This window comes from Peromyscus californicus, unplaced genomic scaffold (assembly GCF_007827085.1).
Source record: "Peromyscus californicus insignis strain IS unplaced genomic scaffold, ASM782708v3 Scaffold_7__1_contigs__length_154581171, whole genome shotgun sequence".
Lineage (NCBI taxonomy): Eukaryota > Metazoa > Chordata > Mammalia > Rodentia > Cricetidae > Peromyscus > Peromyscus californicus.
The window spans coordinates 30605240-30626378 of NW_026294595.1; the positions used below are offsets into that span (position 1 = coordinate 30605240).

The 21139-nt window shown below is 40.8% G+C and overlaps 1 protein-coding gene across 1 annotated transcript in view; it reads right to left on the reverse strand.

The window, feature by feature from the left end:
• Positions 1–429: 429 nt before the first annotated feature.
• The window catches only part of Stam2 (signal transducing adaptor molecule 2), a 50381-nt gene continuing 29671 nt past the window's right edge, over positions 430–21139 (reverse strand). Inside the window, exons 8-14 of the mRNA XM_052723980.1 lie at positions 16637–16731; positions 15805–15887; positions 15585–15672; positions 14251–14305; positions 9815–9965; positions 6351–6520; positions 430–3278 (exon numbers count right to left, since the gene is read on the reverse strand). Of these exons, the coding sequence (XP_052579940.1) occupies positions 3050–3278; positions 6351–6520; positions 9815–9965; positions 14251–14305; positions 15585–15672; positions 15805–15887; positions 16637–16731 (871 nt within the window). The 3' untranslated portion in view covers positions 430–3049. The remainder of the gene's footprint in view (positions 3279–6350; positions 6521–9814; positions 9966–14250; positions 14306–15584; positions 15673–15804; positions 15888–16636; positions 16732–21139) is intronic.

The following is a 21139-nucleotide window of genomic DNA, read 5'->3' on the forward strand; positions in this document are numbered from 1 at the left end:
AGAGAAACCTTGTCTCAAAACCACAAAACAATATAAAAAAACAAAACCCCAGAAAACACTGGTGTCACACTATGACAACAATTCAACAATCCCGGTCCTAGAACTCAGGACCCTGCACTTCGTTTTTTCACTAAGACAAACTTGAAAAGAGATTCCAGGCGTGGAGAGATGGCTCAGCTCTCGAGGACCAGGTTCAACTGCCAATTACATGGGCTCACAACCTTCACTAACTCTAGTCCCAGGGGATTTGATGCCCTCTTCTGGCCTCTGAGGGAACCAGGCATGCATGTGGTACACAGACAGTAATTTTTAAAAGAGAGAAGGATCCCTAAGGCCATCTTTGCCCATTTTGCAACGTTGGGGGTAAAACTTAAAGCCTTCCACATGTGAAGAACAAACTCTACCAATGAGTTACATCCCTAGACCAGATTATTTTTCAAAATGTGGATGAAACTTTATTACCATCTTCAGTGTACAGTACAATCATCAGTCAGATATCAAGTACTTGAAATAGCATGATGGAAAAACATCTTTAAATGCTAAGTAAAAAGATAATGTGTAGGTAATTTTGTAAACAAATTACCAAATAAAAAGAGCGTTGGCTGACTGTTCATTTTTCAAATATATTCCACTTTAACACTCACGGGATGTCTTATAAATTCTATTTTTAAGGATCTTTCTAATATATCAAGATTTATATGAAAAATGAAATGTAAATTTTTGTTAGAAAACATTAAATATGAACCCAATGTAGAAATGTGAAGGTAGATTATTCCTTTGGCAGAAAATAAATAACTACAAACATCTTAAAATAAGTACAGTTCATAGGATCGTGGGAAGAAAAAAATATACCTTTACATTTCATATTAATACTGAAACCAGATCAATACAGATTTAATTTCATTTTATGCTATCAATAATTCTGCTACACAAATTTATGAATGGAAAAAATAAAATTATTTTGAGGAAGAAACTTCTGCATATATTAAACTTCACAGACACCAATATATACTATTTATATACAGATCATGTTGCAAGTCTTATTATTCCAAAACATCTGAGCTCTACTGGCTGGTCCCCATTCAGTGAGTACACAGTATTTACACTGATTGAAAAGCTTCCACTGAATAAAGCTTTTATGATTTAGACAAGAACTAAACATGAAATGCACAAATATTAAGATGAGCTTATTACACAGTTCAGAAGAGAAAGGTAAGATGTGTCCATGTGTGCAAACACTTTCAAGGGCAGCTCTGGAGTCTTTTACAGTTATTTCCTTAATTTTTTTTTTTTTTTTTTTTGGTTTTTCGAGACAGGGTTTCTCTGTGTAGCTTTGCGCCTTTCCTGGAACTCACTTGGTAGTCCAGGCTGGCCTCGAACTCACAGAGATCCGCCTGGCTCTGCCTCCCGAGTGCTGGGATTAAAGGCGTGCGCCACCACCGCCCGGCTATTTCCTTAATTTTTAAAGAACAGATTTTTCCAGAAAAGTCAGGTGCCGTGTTGCAGTACATTCTTGTACGTACATAAGTAAATTCACCTGAAAGGAAATGCTACAGAGAAAAGCTGAAACTCTTTCCAGTCTCTTGTACTGAACCAGACCCTACCAGAACACAGGCTTGCAGGGACCGACTGTTCTCTTCAGTGTTGGCCATTTTATGCAGTAGCATATTCTAGAATAAAGTTTCTTTGAAAAAAGAACATAATTGTTATCAAATATTTATAAATAGATGAATGACAAAATTTCCAAATTGTCTTCCAATGGAGTTTTAATAGAAAGATTAAGTGCTTAAAAAATATATAGAAGTTCATTCATGCAAGATTTAACTTTTAAAAAAGATTAAGCTTGGAACATTTTCGAGTCTAAATATCATGTATCTGAAGTATGTGCATCTATGTTTTCTAGTTTGTTGTTATGTAAAAATTTGGTACAATAGGTAGTTTGCAAAGTTTTATCAGGTTATCACCAGCTCCCTCCCACAGTATGTGGGATCTTGCACTATTAACCAATTTCAAACCGGACTTCAGAAAGACAGCGTGGAGCTCTCCTGTTCCTTTCTACTAAACCACTGCCTGCCGTTCCTGCAAAGGCTCACAGTTACTGCTGAGGAAATGCACACTTCTTTCAAGAGCTTGGCATGATGACAGCTTACCATGGAATGTCAATCACTTCTGTAAGAAGATAACACGCCCACCTCACACTTCACAGCCATGACACTTTCTATCCCATCAGATTATGAAGAAAGTCTCCTGGCTCAAGTTCACTGATAATCCCTAAGAAGGAAGTGCAGGACTTGGCAGGAAGGAAAGCCAAAGGACAGCACCTTCAGGAGACATCCAAGTCACCTGAAAAGGTCAGCAGTGGCAACGCTAAACACCAGGGACAGAATGCCTTCCTCAGGGAAGGCTACCATTGTTTGGGGCACTCCTGGGCCCACCACCGCCACAGGACACATGGCTTTCACTGTTACTAACAGAAAACACTGTGTTCCTTCCACATGCTCTTGCTTCTGTGGACAATCATATGCTAATTACTCACCACAACACTGCGAGCAAACCGACAGGACTGCACACACAGCTGTGATTAAGGAGCCCAAAGGAAATGCATGGCAAGCTAAAGGCCTACACTAAAAGACGTTTGTCTTTTAAAATAGTAGAGTGGGGGAAAGTCGGGGGGAAAAAATGCAGACAAAAATGTTTAAAAGTCCTTAGTGCTCCTCAAATCACATCTTGGAGGAAACTGCTTTCCTTACAGAAAATGTCTCACACTCCTATCTTATACATTGTAGTGTTATAAGGCTACTCACTGAGAGCCCAGAAAGTTCAACAAAACTAACCCGAAACATCTTTAAGCTGCCTCTGATCAAAAGATGAGCTTCGAGCGAACTGGACTGAAAAAAAAAACCCTTTTATGGCCTTCAGGGTAAGGTAGGGGTTTGTGCTTTATTATTCATGGTTCTTTTTGACTGAGAGGGGAAAGTGAGCATTTCAGATCAGAATCCCCTGGGTCGAGTGACACACCTAGAAGACTTCCAACAGCCCTGGTGTGTCTCTAAAGGAGAGGCTGCTGGTGGTAACTTGTGGGCGGCAGTGCGGCTGGAGGTGCAGGAACTGCCCCTGGAAAGCCAGGCAGCTGTGGCAAACCGGAGGCTGTGCTCTGGTAAGAGGACACGTCTGCAGACATCCCCACAGGCTGTGTGTAAGCAGCTGGACCAGCAGCTGACGGAAGATGAGGGCTCTGGTTCATGTAAGAAGGGCTGGAAACAGTGTCCTGTCCAGTGCTGCAAAAGACAGTTTACAAAGAAAATCACATTTATGTTAAGTTACGGCAACATATCATGACAAACACGCTTTTCCATCTTCTTTTCAAGTTCATGTAGTTATCAGATACTGTTAACGTAAATTTGTTTGGTTGGTTGGTTCTATTTTGAGACAGGGTTTCTCTGTGTAGCAGTCCTGGCTGTCCTAGAACTTGCTCTGTAGACCAGACTGGTCTTGGACTCACAGAAATCCACCTGCCTCTGCCTCTCCAGTGCTGGGATTAAAAGGCCTATGACACCACCACCTGGCGTGATTTTTTTAATGTTTATTCAGAAGAGCAGGACTGGAGAGCTGCCTCAGGGTGTAGAGACAATGTTCCTTGTGAAAGCATGAGGATCTGAATCTGGAGCCTCAGCTAACCCTGGCACAGGGAGACTGAGACAAGCTTCCTTGCTTGATCAGGCTAGCCAAAACAGAGTGTTCCAGATTCAGTAAGACTGCATTAAGAAAAGAAAAACAAACAAACAAACAAACAAAAAAAAACACCTAGGTGGATGTGCTAGAGAGATGGCTCATCAGTTAAGAGCGCTGGTTGCTCTTCCAGAAGACCCAGTTTAATTCCCAGCACCCACATGGCAGTTTACAACCATCTGTAACTCAAGTCCCTGGATATCTGATGTCCTGCTTTGGCCTTGGAAAGCCTCAGGCACACAAATGGTGCACAGACACACATGCAGACAAAACAACCACACACACACAATCTTAAACACACAAACACAAATGGTGGAGATGACATTGAAGAAGACATCCTGACTTCTGGCCTCTACACATTGCCCACTTGGGCAGCACACCAGCAAGGTAAATGTACCCACATACACACACCTACACCACACACAAAAAGAAACAAAAGAAAGGAGAGGGAAGTGGTGGCAGGCCCTCGATCAGGTGACAAAAGTGACAAGAGAAATTCCTGAGACAGCCCAAGTAGACGGGTGAGGAGGGTTAGGCGTTCAAACAGACACAGTGGAGAAACTCAGTGAAGACAAAGGCGGCCCAGCTACGAGTGAAGTAAGGAACTGGACAAAGAGCAGCTTTCCCTCACCCGAAAAGACAGTGAGCACTGATGTATTCATTATTTGTATTTTTGAAGGGCAGGGTCTCACGATGAAGCCTTGCCTAGCCTGGACCTCACTATGTAGACCAGGCAGGCCTTGCACTCACAGAGATCTCCTTGCCTCTACATTTGAAGTACTGAGACTTAAATTTTTTATTTAAACCTCAAGGTTCCATGCAACAATTACAATGAAGTCTTGTTATCTTGGAGTCTCCTGTACATTACAGTAAAATTTAAAAAATAAAGAAAAACAGAAAAAAAAAAAAGAGTGCTCAAAAAGAAACAAAATGTAAGATTCTAAGGCTAACTTCACCCCCTTCAACCTCTCACTCAAAGTATTGAAAGTACTGAAGATGCAAGCGTGGCTAGCATCAGAGAGCAGAGGCCTGCTCAAGGCGACCCTGGGCCCCAAACCCTAAGCTTTGCTTTGACAAGAACGCAGCACTTTCAGAGAGACAACAGTATACCTTGCACAACAGTGTATCATGCACAAAAGGGCACTTGCACAACAGTGTACCATACAAAATGGTGTACCCTGCACAACCACGTACCCTGCACAACCGTGTACCCTGCATAAAGTATACCCCCCCCCCCCCCCCCCCCCGCACAATGGTGCATCATGCACAAAAGAGCACTTCCCCAACAGTATACCCTGCATAACAGTACAGCCTGCACAACAATGTATCATACACAAAAGCTCACTTGCACAACAGTGTACCTTGCACAACAGTGTACCCTGCACAACAGAGGACTTTACAGATCAATCACATAGACAGACAGACTGACTGACTCACACTGTAAGTGGGAAACAAACCATACCAAATTGCAAGACTTTGCTTTTCTCCTATTACTACTATGGCACAGATTTAAAACATATTTAATTTTAAATCACACCAAATATGTTGCTTATAGCAGAGGATTAATGTTGCTATTTTACCAGCTTTTTCTCATAATCCTACTGTCCTTCAGAAACAAAACTTCAACTGCCCCACATATACAGTTCACTTACTTTTCAGGTAGTGCTGGAACCTCCTGCTCACGGACTTGAAGTTGAAAAGGGAGCTTAGAGAGCAACTACATATAAAACTGACACATTTTCTCTTTGATAAAGTAAATTGGAAGATTTAAAACATGATTCTCAGAGAAATGTTTGTACAAAAATATTAAACAAAGTCCATCATTCAAACTTACTTCCTCTTATGGGTAAAAGCAGTAACTTTTTTTTTTAATATTTAGGAATATATACAGGTAAGTGTCTCTGACATTACTTCAATAGGCTAACTAACCACAGCACAGTGGTAATAATACCATGGCATCAATCCCTATGAAGGACCACTATAAAATAAAGACTTTGTCTAGGAGCTGGGTGGTGGCACTTAATCCCAGCACTCGGGAAGTAAAGGGGGGGAAGATCTCTGTGAGTTCTAGGCTAGCCTGGTCTACAGAGCGAGTTCCAGGACAGCCAAGGCGACACAGAGAAACCTATCTTGAAAAACCAAAGACAAACAAACAAACAAAAAAAGAGAGAGAGAGAGAGAGAGAGAGAGAGAGAGAGAGAGAGAGAGAGAGAGAGAGAGAGAGATTTTTGTCAAGGGTCTTAAACAGTAGGTTTAAATCTTAGCAACTATCAAGGTATTAGCTGAAGTAAAGGCAGCGTTATTCAACCTAGTGAGAGTAGTAACGGGCACTTCAGGAACTCCACCTTAAGAGTAAATATTGAGAGATGTACGTGGTAGCACGCACCTTGATTTCTGTACCCAGGAGGCAGACAGATGGATCTCTAAAAGTTCAAGGCCAGTTTGGTCTATACAGTGAATGAATTCCAGGACAGACAGGGCTACATAGAGAAAGCTTGTCTCAAAAACACAAACAAGCAACAATAACAAAAGTAAAATTCAGGAATATTACTTTAAGTAGGACAGTCTGTAGGTTCTCATTCTAAAACTAAGAAAAATTAACACAGCTCTCCAAAACTTACCTTAAATATGGAGTTTGGACAGTGTGTGTTGTTACTGAGGAGTTCATATTTGGAGGCAGAGATCTCAGTGAGCCCATAGGATCGGGTCCTAGGCCATAGCTCTGGGCAACAGATACTTGGTGAATGCTATGACCCAGGTAGTTTCCACCATGCGACTGAACTGGATATGTCTATTAATCAAAGAGAAAAAAAATGATACCTTGCTTTCTCAATCATTTACTAAACATATCTAAAACTTTAAGACTTAAAGGAAATAAAGTTTTTAATTATTTGTGGAACAATCTGATTCTACCAACCTTTCCACACTGCAACAAAAAGTGGAGAGCTTCCAACTCATGGTGTCTAATCAATGAACATTTACAATGTGTTTAATTGTTCTTTGATTTTGTAGGAGTTTGGAAGAAAAAAGTGGGGACTATTTTAAAGCAGAAAGTTGGAATCTATCAAGAGTGCCTAAAACAACATACATCTTGCCACAGAACCGTCCCTTGAAGGGACACCCATGATTACTCCAGGTAAGCATGAGAATGACAACTCTTCACTCTCATTCCAGGATGACTCCTCCAAGTCCTCCGTGGTGAATAGAAGGTTGAAAGAGAAAGCCAGGGGGCCAGGTCCTCTCTGCCTTGTGTACCATATCTCCTGCTATAGTGGATTAAATATAAATGTTCCCCATATGCTCACAGGGAGTGGCACTATTAGGAGGCATGGCCTTATTGGAGGAATTGTGTCACTGGGGTGGGCTCTGAGGTTTTAGATGCTCAAGCCAGGCCCAGCATCACTCTCTCTTCCTGCTGCCTGCCAATCTAGATGTAGAACTCTTAGCTCCTTCTGCAGCACCATGTCTGCCTGTGTGCTGCCATGTTTTCTACCATGATGATAATGCACTTAATCTCTGAACCTGTAAGCCAGCCCCAATGAAATATGCTTTCCTTTATAAGAGTTGCCCTGGTCATGGTGTCTCTTCACAGCAGTAAAACCCTAAGACATCTGTCTTCAGAAGATAAGAGAGAAAAGAGTTGTGAGGATAAGACAAAATGCATCCTCAGGAAACCACCAGATTCTTATGTATTCCTATGTAATTTTCACAGTAACAGCTCCATTAAGGACAGCGTTCAAAACAATCCACATGTTTAATAAATACCGTACAGTAGTAATCACTGGTCCAGCTTTGTTTAAAGCAAAGATCACATTACAATTTAGAATGGTAGGCATGCCAAATAAATTATATTAAGTGCAACGACATTATCTCTTTAGCACTGATGGCAACCCACTGCCAACAGGCTGAGACTGTAGGAGCAGACATGAGCAGCTCACGGTTTCTAAGTGTCCTTTTCAGACCAACTAATGGTGCTGACACCCATCCACTCTTACTAGATACATCTTTCAAATAGAACGGGAATTTCTGAATATTTCAAATAAACTCACATGCCAATTAATATATTAAGAGGCTGTGTGAAAAAAGTAACCCCCTTGAAAGCCTTAAGAAGGAAAACAAAGAACAGCTGTACACGGACTGCAGCACAGAAACCAGGCACAGGAATGAGCACCCCTTACAGACACACAGTCCTACTGCACAGGGGACACACATCTGCTTTGTTCCACTTTCACAGAAACAACAAACAGATTTTTGAAAACAGAAGTAATAGTGGATAAACTTTAGGAGTCTTTTTGTACCCAGAAATCCCTTCTAAGCTCATACATAATTTTCATAAAGTTCACATCATGGCATATTTGATAAATGCTTCTTGTCTTGTGTGACAGTTACCACAGTAACCATTTAAAAAAAAAACTTAGCAATTATATTGTGTTACATCATCTAATTATGCACTCACATTCTACTTTTTCTCCTTGGTGTCTCCTTGACAAATACTGGTTTTCATAAACTAACATGAATTTTGTTAAATTTAATTGGCTAAAATTTAAAAAATGTTTCAGAATTGGGGATACTGAAAAAATTAAGTATTCTAATATCAGATGGCAAGCACAAAAACATGGAAAGTACTAGAAAGGTACTGTTAATGGGTGGCTTATGGCAATTATACCTCAAAGGGCCTGTAGCAAAGCTTCATTACACACTTTTCTTTTTTTTTTTACATTTTGAAGTCACGAACCTAAGAAAATATAAAGCATGCTCTGAGACTAGAAGAAGATATTAGATGCTGAGACCCACAACCAAACATTAGGCAGAGCACAGGGAATCCTGCAGGAAAAGAGGAGGAAGGATTATAGGAGCCTTCAGAAGGGTCAAGGCCACCTGAAGAAAATGGCCCATATTAACCAGGGCTCTAGGGCTCACAGAGACTGAAGCGACATTCAGGGAGCCTGTATGGGTCTGATCTAGGTCCTGTGCACGTATGTTACGGTTGTTAGCTTGGTGTTATCTCGTCCAGCCTTACTAAGGGATGTGCCTAGTCTTATTGTAACTTGACATGCCATGTTTGGTTGATGTCCCTGGGAAGCCTGCTCTTTTCTGAAGGGAAAGAAAGAGTGGATTTGGGGGAGAGGAGAAGTTGTAAGGAGGGACTGGGACCAATGGAGGGAGAAACTGCAATTGGAGTGTAATATATGAGAGAATAAATAAAAAGAAGCTCATTAACTACTCTTTAAATAATTACCTAAGACAAATCCTGAAAGAAGTTTTTAAAGAAATATTTAGTCTCCTTGTTGAGCAGTCCCCAGAAGATTTACACAGCAGATCCTACATAAAAGGACCCACACTTTATAATATCTACAGATAGCTTATATCTACAGAATAGATACATATTATTATGTATTATTAGAAAGGCATACAAAGAAGCATAACCCACCTTTAATACACTTAGTGGTCTTTTCATTGTGTTAAAAATGAACTGGAATGTGTTTGTGGAATCACGTAGCTCATCTTTACAGTGAATAGTATCTAGACAACACTTCCTGAGACCATAAAAGTGCAGTGTCGAGGTCTGAGTATGAAGACCCCCACCCCTGAACATCAAAGGCTGTGTGTTGGGAGGACAGGCTTTCAGCTGTTCGGATCAATCCGGTAGTGAGTCCATAGTTGATCAGGCTATAAGGTGAGCACTTGCTGGACAAAACAGCTCACTAGGGCTTCTGAAGGTTTATCTCGGCCCGGATCTTCACTGCTCTGCTTCCCACCTGCCATGAGGATGAGGTGGCTGTGCTCCACACACACGCTTTCAGGCCTGAAGAAATGGAGCCAGCTGGCCATGAATAGAGACATTTGAAATCAGGAGGCCAAATAAACCTCTCCTCTTTTGAGCTGATTTTTCTCAGGTATTTTGTCACAGTGAAGGAAGCTGACACAGTTAATCTTTTTTTTTTTGGTTGTGAGTCTAGCCTGTAATGGCTGAACCATCTCTTCAACCCTAGTTTTATAATTTCATTCATGGGCAATAGATCTTTAATATGCTCTTAAACATTTAACTTAAAAAGATGAATATTTTCTCAAAAGCAATGCTCACCTGCACTGGAACCCCAGAGGATGTAGATGAGTAATGTGCTGGATGAAGCTTTGCATAGACTGAATAGACAGGTACCTCATTCACCAATTTGTTATATAGGTCCAGAGCTTCCAAGACCTTTACATTCAACTCAGACAGTTCTGAATGCCGCCTGATAGAGAAGAAAAGTATTTTCATGGCAATGTAAAGGAAGGATTGTTTAAGTTTAGTACATTTTTATTCATACCTCAAAAGGCTTTTTTCATATGCAATAATAGGATAGTCAGTCAGAAAGGGACACTGAGAGAAGAAATTGTTGCATCAGTCAATAGTTAGTCTTCCTATTAAGTCTTCCTAATAATATGGGAAATTGTTGAATTCAGGCAATAATTAGTCTTCCTAATAATATGGAAAAGTCAGATCTAAACCTCATAAATGCAAATCAATTCATAATTTGTGCTAGAATTTACTTTAGTATATTATAGATTTATGTTGAAAATTCAATTACAAAGAAAAATGGTCCCAATTTCAGTAAAAGTCTATGCCTTCATTATAAATCTCACTTACACAGTATGCAGGGTGCTACCCAGAGCTTCTGTGAAGTATATTGTGACTTAAACAAAAGCATAATGGAAAAAAAAAAATCACACATACTTTAACTTGCTTAGATCCATAAGAGAATCAACTAAAAATTATTTAACCCCTCATCTGCCATGCAGTAACATGGGTGAGGGAAAGATGCCCTCCCCCTCCACCCCTTGCTACCTGTGGCAGGAGGGAGAGAGAACTAGCCTTGCCCTACATCAGCCGCAGCACACAGGAGAGCAGGCCCTGCACCCTTCGTGGGCAGTACACTAGAGCGGACCCTGCTGTCGGGTGCAGGAGAGCCAGCCCTGAGGGCATGAGAGCAGGAGAGATGACCCTGCCCGCCTCGTATGTCCCTACAGCAATCAATCAATCGGGAGAGAGGGCCCTGCACCTTGCCTGGGCAAAACAGTAGAGCTGGTCCTGGCGATATGAGTGAGGAGGACCTGGATCTGAGGGCCCAAGAGCAGAACTGGCCCTGTTCCGTGCTGTAGGCTGCATTGAGTGAGCTAGCCAAGGCAGTGCTGGAGAGCTCATCCCAGTAGTGGCAATGAGGAAAAGCTAGCAAGTTGGCCCAACCCAACATCCACCCAATCTACGAAATGTTGGAGCATGTGAAGGGGACAAACCTATAGACCCAAAGCTGCAGGATCCCCACGACACAGGACAATAGGACAAGAGGGGCCCCAGGGAGAGTCTTTTATTGGTAGTGTAGCGGAAACCAGAGGCCTCAAGCCACACCAGTCACCTGTGGCAATGAACAATTCCAAGTAAAGATGAACGGACTAAAGGGTAAATTGTGTCTCAACAGGCCACATTACAGTGTCCACAAGATTTTTGTTTGTTTGGTTGGTTTTTCTTTTAAATTTAGTTTTCATTTGGGAGGTTGCAAGCACAGAGGGCAGATTCGAGGAGACAGAGATAAGTGGGATAGGAATGCATGATGTGAAATCCACAAAGAATCCATAAAAGTAAAAAAATTTTCTAAACATTACCAAGAAAACGTAAGTAAAATCAATATATATACATGCTAGTCTCCACTATGCTTTATTGACTTGGTGGTTTTGAGGAAGTAAATAAAACCAGGCACCTTACTGTATAACAACCAAGCCAAACAAACATTTCCACATTGCCCAGGGAACATATGGCAAAAATCCTTCTGATTTGGTATAATTCTGCCTAGTCCCCTGGAAGTAGTAAATGACAACTTATAATGGACAAATTTATACAAAAAATGGCTACTTTTTATCTGGCCTAAAGCACCTGCAAGTCTATACTGAACGTGGTTCAGTCTATAGAGAGGGGGAGGCAGAAGCAAGCAAACACACAGCCCACCATACAAATGGCCATCTCTCCTTTAGTAAAAAGGTGCTGTTTCTTCTCTAGCAATGATTGTAAGCAGGCCACGATCTTCAGAAGTATCTGCTGCAAAGCACCCAAATCTACAGAAATCAGGTGTGTGTACTAGCAAATGTGTGACTAAGAATTAACCTAAGAATCTGGTCTACATAACCCAGCACACTGATGAAACACCGGCAGAGCCATGGAAGGCCATGATCATCATGCATGAAACCACTTTTCAAGATCCAAGATAATCCAAAGCAAAAGCAAACTTTACTTAATTGTACTCAAAACTATACTGCAACAAGTGAGGACATATGAGTCTCTATTACTAGAAGACAAATTCAAAAGCGCGCGCGCGCGCGCGCGCGCGCGCACACACACACACACACACACACACACACACACACACACACACACTGCAAGTGGTGTAACATATAACCAAGTACAAGCTTCTATGACATGGGGAGAGAATACAGAATTTAGAGGAGATTAATAGGAGCTGGGGACTGCAGAGACAAGCCTAGGATTTAAGCTGGTCCTGAGGAAGAAGGCACAGGCAAGGTGGTGCCAGATGGTGCAAAGAAAAATAGGCAAAGAGACAAGCTGGGTACACAAAGGAAGAATGAAAAGGACAATGTGATGATGAATAATTATTTAGGGAAGGCCGTAGAAAATCAGGTCACAACAGTCTGTAACCTAGTCAAACAGAACAGCAGCTGTAATCCCTGAGGTTGTAAATGCTATAGGATTTCATTCTTTGTGTTGACAAGATGAAACGGACAATTTAATTTTCTAACAACAGAGTTTTATCCCCACCCCCACTCCCACCCTGTAGGAATAGCAAACTACTGACGATTCATTCATGGGAAAAATGGTTTATATCTATCTCTGAATTCTCGACTGGAGCAACCAAAGGGACTAAAAAGTACTATCCAGCACAGTAGCTGTGTCTGGACCCATTGCTGTGAAACACAAACACCAGCTAGTCGACTCATTGCTTAACAACTGTGCTCTCTTCAAAGTTAACTGACATCAGAAACAGGGACTCTATGAGTTTTAATTCCTTTAGATATTTTTCTTCAGTGATATTCTTTTTATTTAACAAAAATAAGGTTACACTGTCATGTCTTCCCCTATAGATATGGCATCATTCCATATCAACAAATATTTATCAATGGCAATAATTTCTACTATGAAATATAGAATTTTAATTTTGAAAACCAATCTCACACTGAAAGGCATTTTAGCTAGCTGCATTTTTATGGTCATAAGTAACATAAATAACATAACATAAATAACACAGTGCTGAATACCACAACATCTGATCATTGTGTGTATCTCCCTAGGTTTAGTATGGGCTTCAAATGGCTTGGTTAATTTTTCAGCCCAAGGAAATGTGTCCCTATACTCCTAGCCACACCTATGGCAAACTGGTCATTTTCTTTCGTCTTTTCCAGTCTGATTACTCACTAATCACTAGTAGCAGATGTATAAGTAGGTGTGTGATGCTTTCTCCAAAAATATGATCAATCTACCATTGATTATTTCATTTATGTAAAAACACAAGATTTGTAAAATTACATTATGGAGGAGCTGGAGAGATGGCTCACTGCCTGCTCTTCCAAAGGACCCAGCTTCGATTCTCAGCTCATACCCATCGTAACTCCAGTTCTAGAGGATCTGATGCCCTCTTCAGGCCTCTGCAGGCACCAGGCACAGACATGGTGCACAGACATACATGAAGGTAAAACACACACATAAAAAATACTCTATGGAACAAAATATTTTTTCCTTGAACAAATCATCACATTTGCTATTCCTACTTTTAAAAAAATCTATTAGAAAAGTAAACGCCCTAATCCTTTCCTTCCTGTATTATTTATAGAGCAGTTCAATGGTAGGGGCTGGAAAGGGAGAATGGAGAGTAACTCCTTCCCTGGACTTCATTCCTCAAGTTTCTCCTTCAGTACAGAGAGAACCTGATAAAGGACGGAATGGCGCGGAACGCATCGGAAGCTGACAGCTGACAGCCGACCCAGCAGCACGGCTGCCCTTCTCAAGAGCAGCAAAACCAGGGAGAAAAGGAACCGAAAGGGCGACAGGAACAGAGACACGAGAGGAAACAGGACTAGTTGCTGCATTGCATTTAGCTCCTCAAATAGAGAAATTTCACTTGTAGTGGACACAGATGTCACTCGGGTCTGTAGCAGGTCAATGCTTGCCTAAGACTCCCATTTTCATCTTGTCCTCAATTCACTTTATTCTTTATTACTCAATTCCAGCCCCAAAGTGACTGGTGGGATCAAATGCAAGAGTCCACAATTCTATGCATATCACATTACTACCACTGATGAGAAAGAATGTTCCCAAAATAACAGCACTATGAGCAACCAGCTCTAAGAGTCTGGCAACTAAACAGTAATCGCAATAGATGACACAGTTCCAGAAGCACTTTCACCAGCTGAAAGCTCACTCAAACAAGTAAAGATGTGAAAATGATACAGTTTTTACTGCATAGAAAACCTCACCTATCAATCTCTTCAAGCTTTTCATCTATCATTGGACCCATCTGTTGGCAAGTATCTGTAAATATAGAAATAATTACAAATATAGAAACTTAATAAAGCTTAAGTCAGTTTCAACAATCTTTAAACAAGAGAATATGCATCATCATACAAATTACAGAGAAATAACTTTGCGCCAGAGAAGAGATGATAAAAGCTCTATTTTAACAACATTTATAGCACCTTTGCTACTATATACTACTATCACAGACCAAGGGCAAAGTCAAAATTAGAATAAAAATCCCATCATGTTCCTAGAGCCATTAGCCAAGTTTATAGGGGGATAACTGTGACAGTTATCCCAAAGTCTGAAGAGTATCTACAGAACTACTCCTAAGTAAAGCAAACCGGGCCCATACTGCATAAAGAATGTACACATGTGCCCACACATTAAATAGAAACATTTTCATCTATTTAAGACATTTTAAAATGCAAGAATGATAAAAGATAACAGAGCTTGCTCCACAGCCTGGTGACCTGAGTTTGATCCTCAGGATCCTCATTCGGAACAGAGAGGCAACTCTGTAAAGACATCCTCTGGATTCCACAAATGCATATGGCATGCTCACCCACACCATACACCATGCACATGTATAAAAATATAAACACTAATAACATATAAATACTTATAATGGGGAAAAGCTACATATTCATAACCAAGCTTTCTTCTATAAAAAAATTAAGATTTATATATTTGCTGTATTTTTTTCCAAAGGAAATTGTTTGGTTTTGGTTTTGTTGTTTTTTGACAGGGTCTCACTCCATAGTTCAGACTGGCCTTGAACTCATGACAACCCTCCTGTCTTAGCATTTTTCATGCAAGAATTATATGTACAATCCCCTTATGCACAGATCCCCAAAGTACTGTGGATTTTTGTTTGTTTTTTTGGTTGATTGGCTTTGGTGTAGAAACCCAAGAAGGATTCTTAAAACACAAAAGATTATCTGTTTTTGCTTTAATCTCTTAGCAACTAAAGGATACACAGTGAGGAGACAGTTAAAACAAAAACAAGCACTTTTACATGTTGATTTGATTAATATGCTGTTATTTCTAATTCTGCCCTTCCTTTGGCGGATCTCACCAGTATTCACCAGAAATACGAGGACTCCCTTCGTGAAAAGGCGGTGACAATACTTTTGAAGTGACATTTCCACTACTTTATTATACAGGTCTGTTTTTCACCAGAATTTCAAAACTCAAAAAGCAAACAGGAGGCAGGAAAAAAACTTCAAGACACTATAAACAGGTAATATATATGTTAAGCAACGTTAAGGTGAATTCAATATTAACTAAATACCTTCTAGGTCCAAGAGATCTTGGGAGTCAGGTTTTGAATCCTTCGGATCTATGCTCTGAAGAACCTGCAGAGCTCTATCCATTTTATCCTAAAAAAGCAACGGGTGACACTAAGAAGTCCAGAGAGTTACCTTTGCTGGAGAGAAAAGCACTGTTCCCAGGCATTCTCAAAGATAACACATTTTTAAAGTCTTGGTGTTTATTAAACAAAAGGACGATACCTCATCTATATAAACAGGCTCAGGCTCTGATTTCTTAATTTCCTCCACATCATCATCAATTACATTCAACTTGTCCACCGTTGCTACGGAAACAAAGTAAGTTATAAGTTCTTCAACATTTACTTTGGCAATTCAGTCATTTATTTCTAAGTGGTCTATTATTATCCATGGGTGGGGAGAGCTCTTTAGTCATCACACTTCATAATCAATATATTATATACAGTCATTCATTCACACCACAATATTTATTCAGCACTGACAGTGTGCCAACCCTCCTTCCTAGTACTTATACACACACCAGTGACTAAACACAAGAACCTCGTACTCATGGAAAAGTGAGCCGCGTTTTGCAGGCACTGTCACTACAGCCACTTTCCTGAAAACTGAATGTTACCACTAGATCAAGTAGATACACAAGCGGATAGATGTCATCACTAAGCCAGTTTCACTTATAACTGTTAAGTTCCATCTATACTCTGACCTTCTATATTTATAAATAAAAATTCTAACCTGCATTTTCTATTTGAACAAAATATAGACCTGATTTAACCTAACTCTGATAGTTAAAACAGTACAAAGTTACAACAGTAAAAAGTATTTCATAAAGAGGATGTTGAAAAATAATTTATAAATATACATATCCTGGAAACTAATACAAGTTCCTTGGAGCAGTGCTAGAATGTACTCAATTTTAGTTAAATTTTGATTGAAACCAAGATACTATAAAAACCAATGCCACGCCCAGCTCTCACTACTCTTCAGTGTCACTAATAAAAGCCAGGGGAAAATAATCTCCACAGATTGAGGTTTCTGAGGACCCTTGTGAACTCACCTGCCTCCGACTCTATGTTTAAGTTGGTCGTCACGAAGTTGGAGGGGAAGAGTCCTATTCCTCGGTGACTTTCTCCTTTCCACCAGTTGGCATCACTGAAAACAGAGCATGAAAATGGTCATTCGCTCTCTATCCTGTCAAGAGGAAACTAAAAACAGTTATCATACTTTTAAATTTTAGTTTACATCTAGCTATTTGTAAGCTGTTTTTCTTAGATAAGCACAGTGGGACATACCTGTAGCCCTAGCACTGGAATGGCAGAAATAATTTTTTCTTCAAATTAATAAAAATGTATTAAAATATACAAATCAAAGAAAATCTACATCCCCTTACCTAAATTTTGAAGCACTTTTCAGTGATTAAGCCCCAAGCCCAAATCCTTCCTTCCACACTACCAGCATCCAAGCTAGACAGCGGCCTCCTTCCCTGGGTCCTCCATCCTTTCACACTTTCTACCCATAGCTAAAACGACACTTGTGTAGACATGTGCTACTCCAGCAGAGAGCCCCTTTCAGTTTGATGATTAATACTTCCGGAGCCCGCACATCTCTTTCAAAGTTCTACTGAAGTGCACATTATATTTAATTTACTCACTTCCGTGAAGATGAACTTCTAGGTCATTCCCAGTCCTTCAACACTATAAAGACTGAATAGTGCAGGGAGGTGATGGCACATGCCTTTAATCCCAGCACTCAGTAGGCACAGTTAGGCAGAACCTTGAGTTTGATCTCTGAGTCTGAGGCCAGCCTGGTCTACAGGGTGAGTTCCAGGTCAGCCAGGGCTACACAGAGAAACCCTGTCACAAAAAAGAAAAAAAAAAAAAACCAAAAAAACAAACAAACAAAAGACTGAATAGTAACCATTCTAGATTAGAAGGCCCATAAGCAACTACTACTCCAGGTTTGTTCAATACAATGACCTGCAAGCTAGGTGTGATGCATATGTCTATAGCTCTTATTACCTGGAAAGAATCCCATTAGCCCAGGAGTTCAAGACCAGTCTGGACAAAAAACCAAAACAATGAAACCCTTTCTCCCCACAAATAGGAGGATGGGGGGTGGAGTGGGGTGGGGGAGCAACCCAAACAGTTTGCTGGCTCATGGGATATAAGCATGCTCAATTTTACAGATATTGTCAAATGTTCATCAGAAACACTGTGGGAGTTCACGTTCCTTCTTCCCCAAGGAGCACATAATGAAGTCATTTTTCCCCACACTTGATAACTGTCCATGCCTACACCCAACACCAGCAAGAAGGTGGGGTCATACTTCACTGTGCTCATCTGCATCCTCAAGCTTCCACCCGTGGGACACTGCCTCTTCCATAAACTGCTTGCTCTGATCTTTGCTCCTTTAGCTCTTCCTATTGGATCATGGCATTTTTTCATGGATTGTAGTTCTTAGTGTACTCAGAATGGCAACTGCTTGTCTGAATTAAGACCACCCCTGCTCTCAGGCCGATTCAGCAACCCTTTCTTTCTCTATGTCTTACATGTTTACCTATCTTTCTCTATCCTGCATTAGGAAGTCTATTTCCCCACAGATTTGTCCAGTAGTTCAGATTTTCATTTTTGTCCTCTCCCATGTTGAGGTCACTATTTATGTGAAATCAAACTGCATGTACTGTGTGAATCAAACTTCATTTCACTATAGAATAGCTAATCAGCCTGCAGAAATTACTAAAAGTTTACCTTTAAAAAAAAAGGAGAATTTATGATATCCTAACTGTCCAACAGCAAGTTGTACGTGTTCACGAGCTATTCCAGTATCTCACTCTATCCAACAATCGGAAGAGGAACTCTTCATCTACAGTTCTGTCTTCCGTGCCTTCACTTACCTGTAGTCAACCATGGTCTAAAACTATCAAGAGAAAAGGTCTGTAGAACTAGCAATTTGTAAGTTTTCAATTTTATGTCATCTGCCTAGGAAGTGAATCATTTTCTCTGTCCAATACATCCATACACACATACACACAGGAGCCCAAGGAGGTCAGAAGAGGTGTTGCCCTCCCTGAAACTGGAGTCACAGATGGCTGTGAGCTGCCATGTTGGTCCAGTGAACCAAACCAAGGCTCTATGCAAGAGCACTAATAATTGCTGAGGGCAATTTTTGTTACTATTGTGAATGACATCTTTTCTACTACATTTTCTAAATATAGCACTGATTTTTTTGTATATGACGTTTATATCTAATAACCCTAACATAAACTTAGCTGTTTATTAATAGTCTGTCCATTGACTATCTTGGACTCTTCACATGGACAGTCATAGTTACCTAGTAACCCTTTTTGTCTACTTTATAGAAATCTCATGTGCCAACTGCCATTCTTAAGGATGGTTTTGTTTTTCTTTTTCTTTTTGGTAGGACTAGGAACCAGAGCCAAAGCTTTTTCATGCTAGGCACAAATTCTTTTCTTTTTAAAAACAATAATTTATTTAACTTCATTTTATGTGATTTGGTATGAAGGTGTCAGATCTCCTGGAACTAGAGTTACAGACAGCTGTGAGCTGCCATGCAGGTGCTAGAAACTGAACTTGGGTCCTCTGGAGGACCAGCCAGTGCTCCTAACCATTCAGCCATCTCTCCAGCCCCTAGGTACAAACTCTTAACACTGAGCTGCCCACTAAGGAGGAATCTTAGGATTAATAATCAATTAATCTCCAAGATTCTCAAACATTTCATTTACTGAGTTCCACAAAGATATAAAAGAGTTATCCATCACCAAAATTCTTTTGGTGGTGTTGTTTTTTTGGTTTTTTGATTGGACTCCGAGAGATCCACCCAGGGCCTAGTCATGTATCTCTGCATCCAGATCCCTCAGTAGTTGGATGAGGTTTCTAGCACAACAATTAGGGTGTTTGGCCATCCCATCACCAGAGTAGGTCAGTTCGGGCTGTCTCTCGACCATTGCCGGCAGTCTGTTGTGTGGGTATCTTTGTGGATTTCTGTGGGCCTCTCTAGCACTTTGCTTCTTCCTGTTCTCATGTGGTCTTCATTTACCATGGTCTCCTATTCCTTGTTCTCCCTCTCTGTTGTTGATCCAGCTGGGATCTCCCGCTCCCCCAAGCTCTCTTTCCCTTGACCCTCGCCTTTCATTACCCCCACTCATGTCCAGGCTGTTCATGTAGATCTCATTCCATTTCTCTGTCATTGGGCGATCCCTGTGTCTTTCTTGGGGTCCTGTTTTCCGGGTAGCCTCCCTGGTGATGTGAGTAGCAGACAATTCATCCTTGTTTCATGTCTAGTATCCTGCTATGAGTGAGTACATACCATGTTTGTCTTTCTGAGTCTGGGTTACCTCACTCAGGATGATTTTTTCTAGATCCATCCATTTGTCTGCAAACCTCATGATGCCATTGTTTTTCTCTGCTGAGTAGTATTCCATTGTGTATATGTACCACATTTTGTTTATCCATTCTTCAGTTGAAGGGCATCTGGGTTGTTTCCATGTTCTGGCTATTACAAACAGGGTTTTTTTTTTTTTTGTTTTGTTTTTGTTTTTTGTTTTTTTTTTTTGGTTTTTCGAGACAGGGTTTCTCTGTGTAGCTTTGCGCCTTTCCTGGGACTCACTTGGTAGCCTAGGCTGGCCTCGAACTCACAGAGATCCGCCTGGCTCTGCCTCCCGAGTGCTGGGATTAAAGGCGTGCGCCACCACCGCCCGGCACAAACAGGGTTTTTCTGTGTAGCTTTGGAGCCTTTCCTGGAACTTACTCTGTAGCCCAGGCTGGCCTTGAACTCAGAGATCCACCTGCCTCTGCCTCCCAAGTGCTGGGATTAAAGACGTGCACCACCACTGCCCATCACCTAAATTCTTAAGATCAGAAAATGATGTATCAACAGTTCTGAGATATTATTATATATGCTAATTCCTCACTCTCAGTGGAAAAAAAAAGCCTCCTCACTCTGTCAGGGATTTGGCTACAGCAAAGAGAAAAGTAACCAAGACTGAAGCTGACATTGTCAAGATGAGAAAGAAATGAAGCTGTTGAAATAACACTGACATTTTCTTGCAGCTGTTATGGAAAAACAAGAAAACAAAACAAAAAAACAAAAACCTATCTTTGCATTCTGAGATTTCAAAAAGAGATTCAGGGTCTCCCATCTAGTTTTAGGTCTTGGGCTGGCAACATAACTCAGTTACAGTACTCCCCAGCCTGAGGACCCAAGTTTGACCCCAGGACCCACATGGTGGAAGGAAAGGACCAATCTAAGTTGTCCTCAACTACTACACACGTGACATAGCACATACATGGCCCACTCCCCATAATAAATAAATAAATGTAAATATCAGAATCATGAAAAACTTCAGCCTTTGTCTTCAGCTATGAACAGGAACCAAGATGACTCTCCTGATGACCTTTGTAGTGACAATGGCAAAGGAAACAAATGTCCTCGATGGGTGAAATCGCCACTGAGAACATCAGGGTGAAACCGCCACATGAGAACACTAGGGTGAAACCACCACATGAGAACACTAGGGTGAAACCGCCACGTGAGAACACAA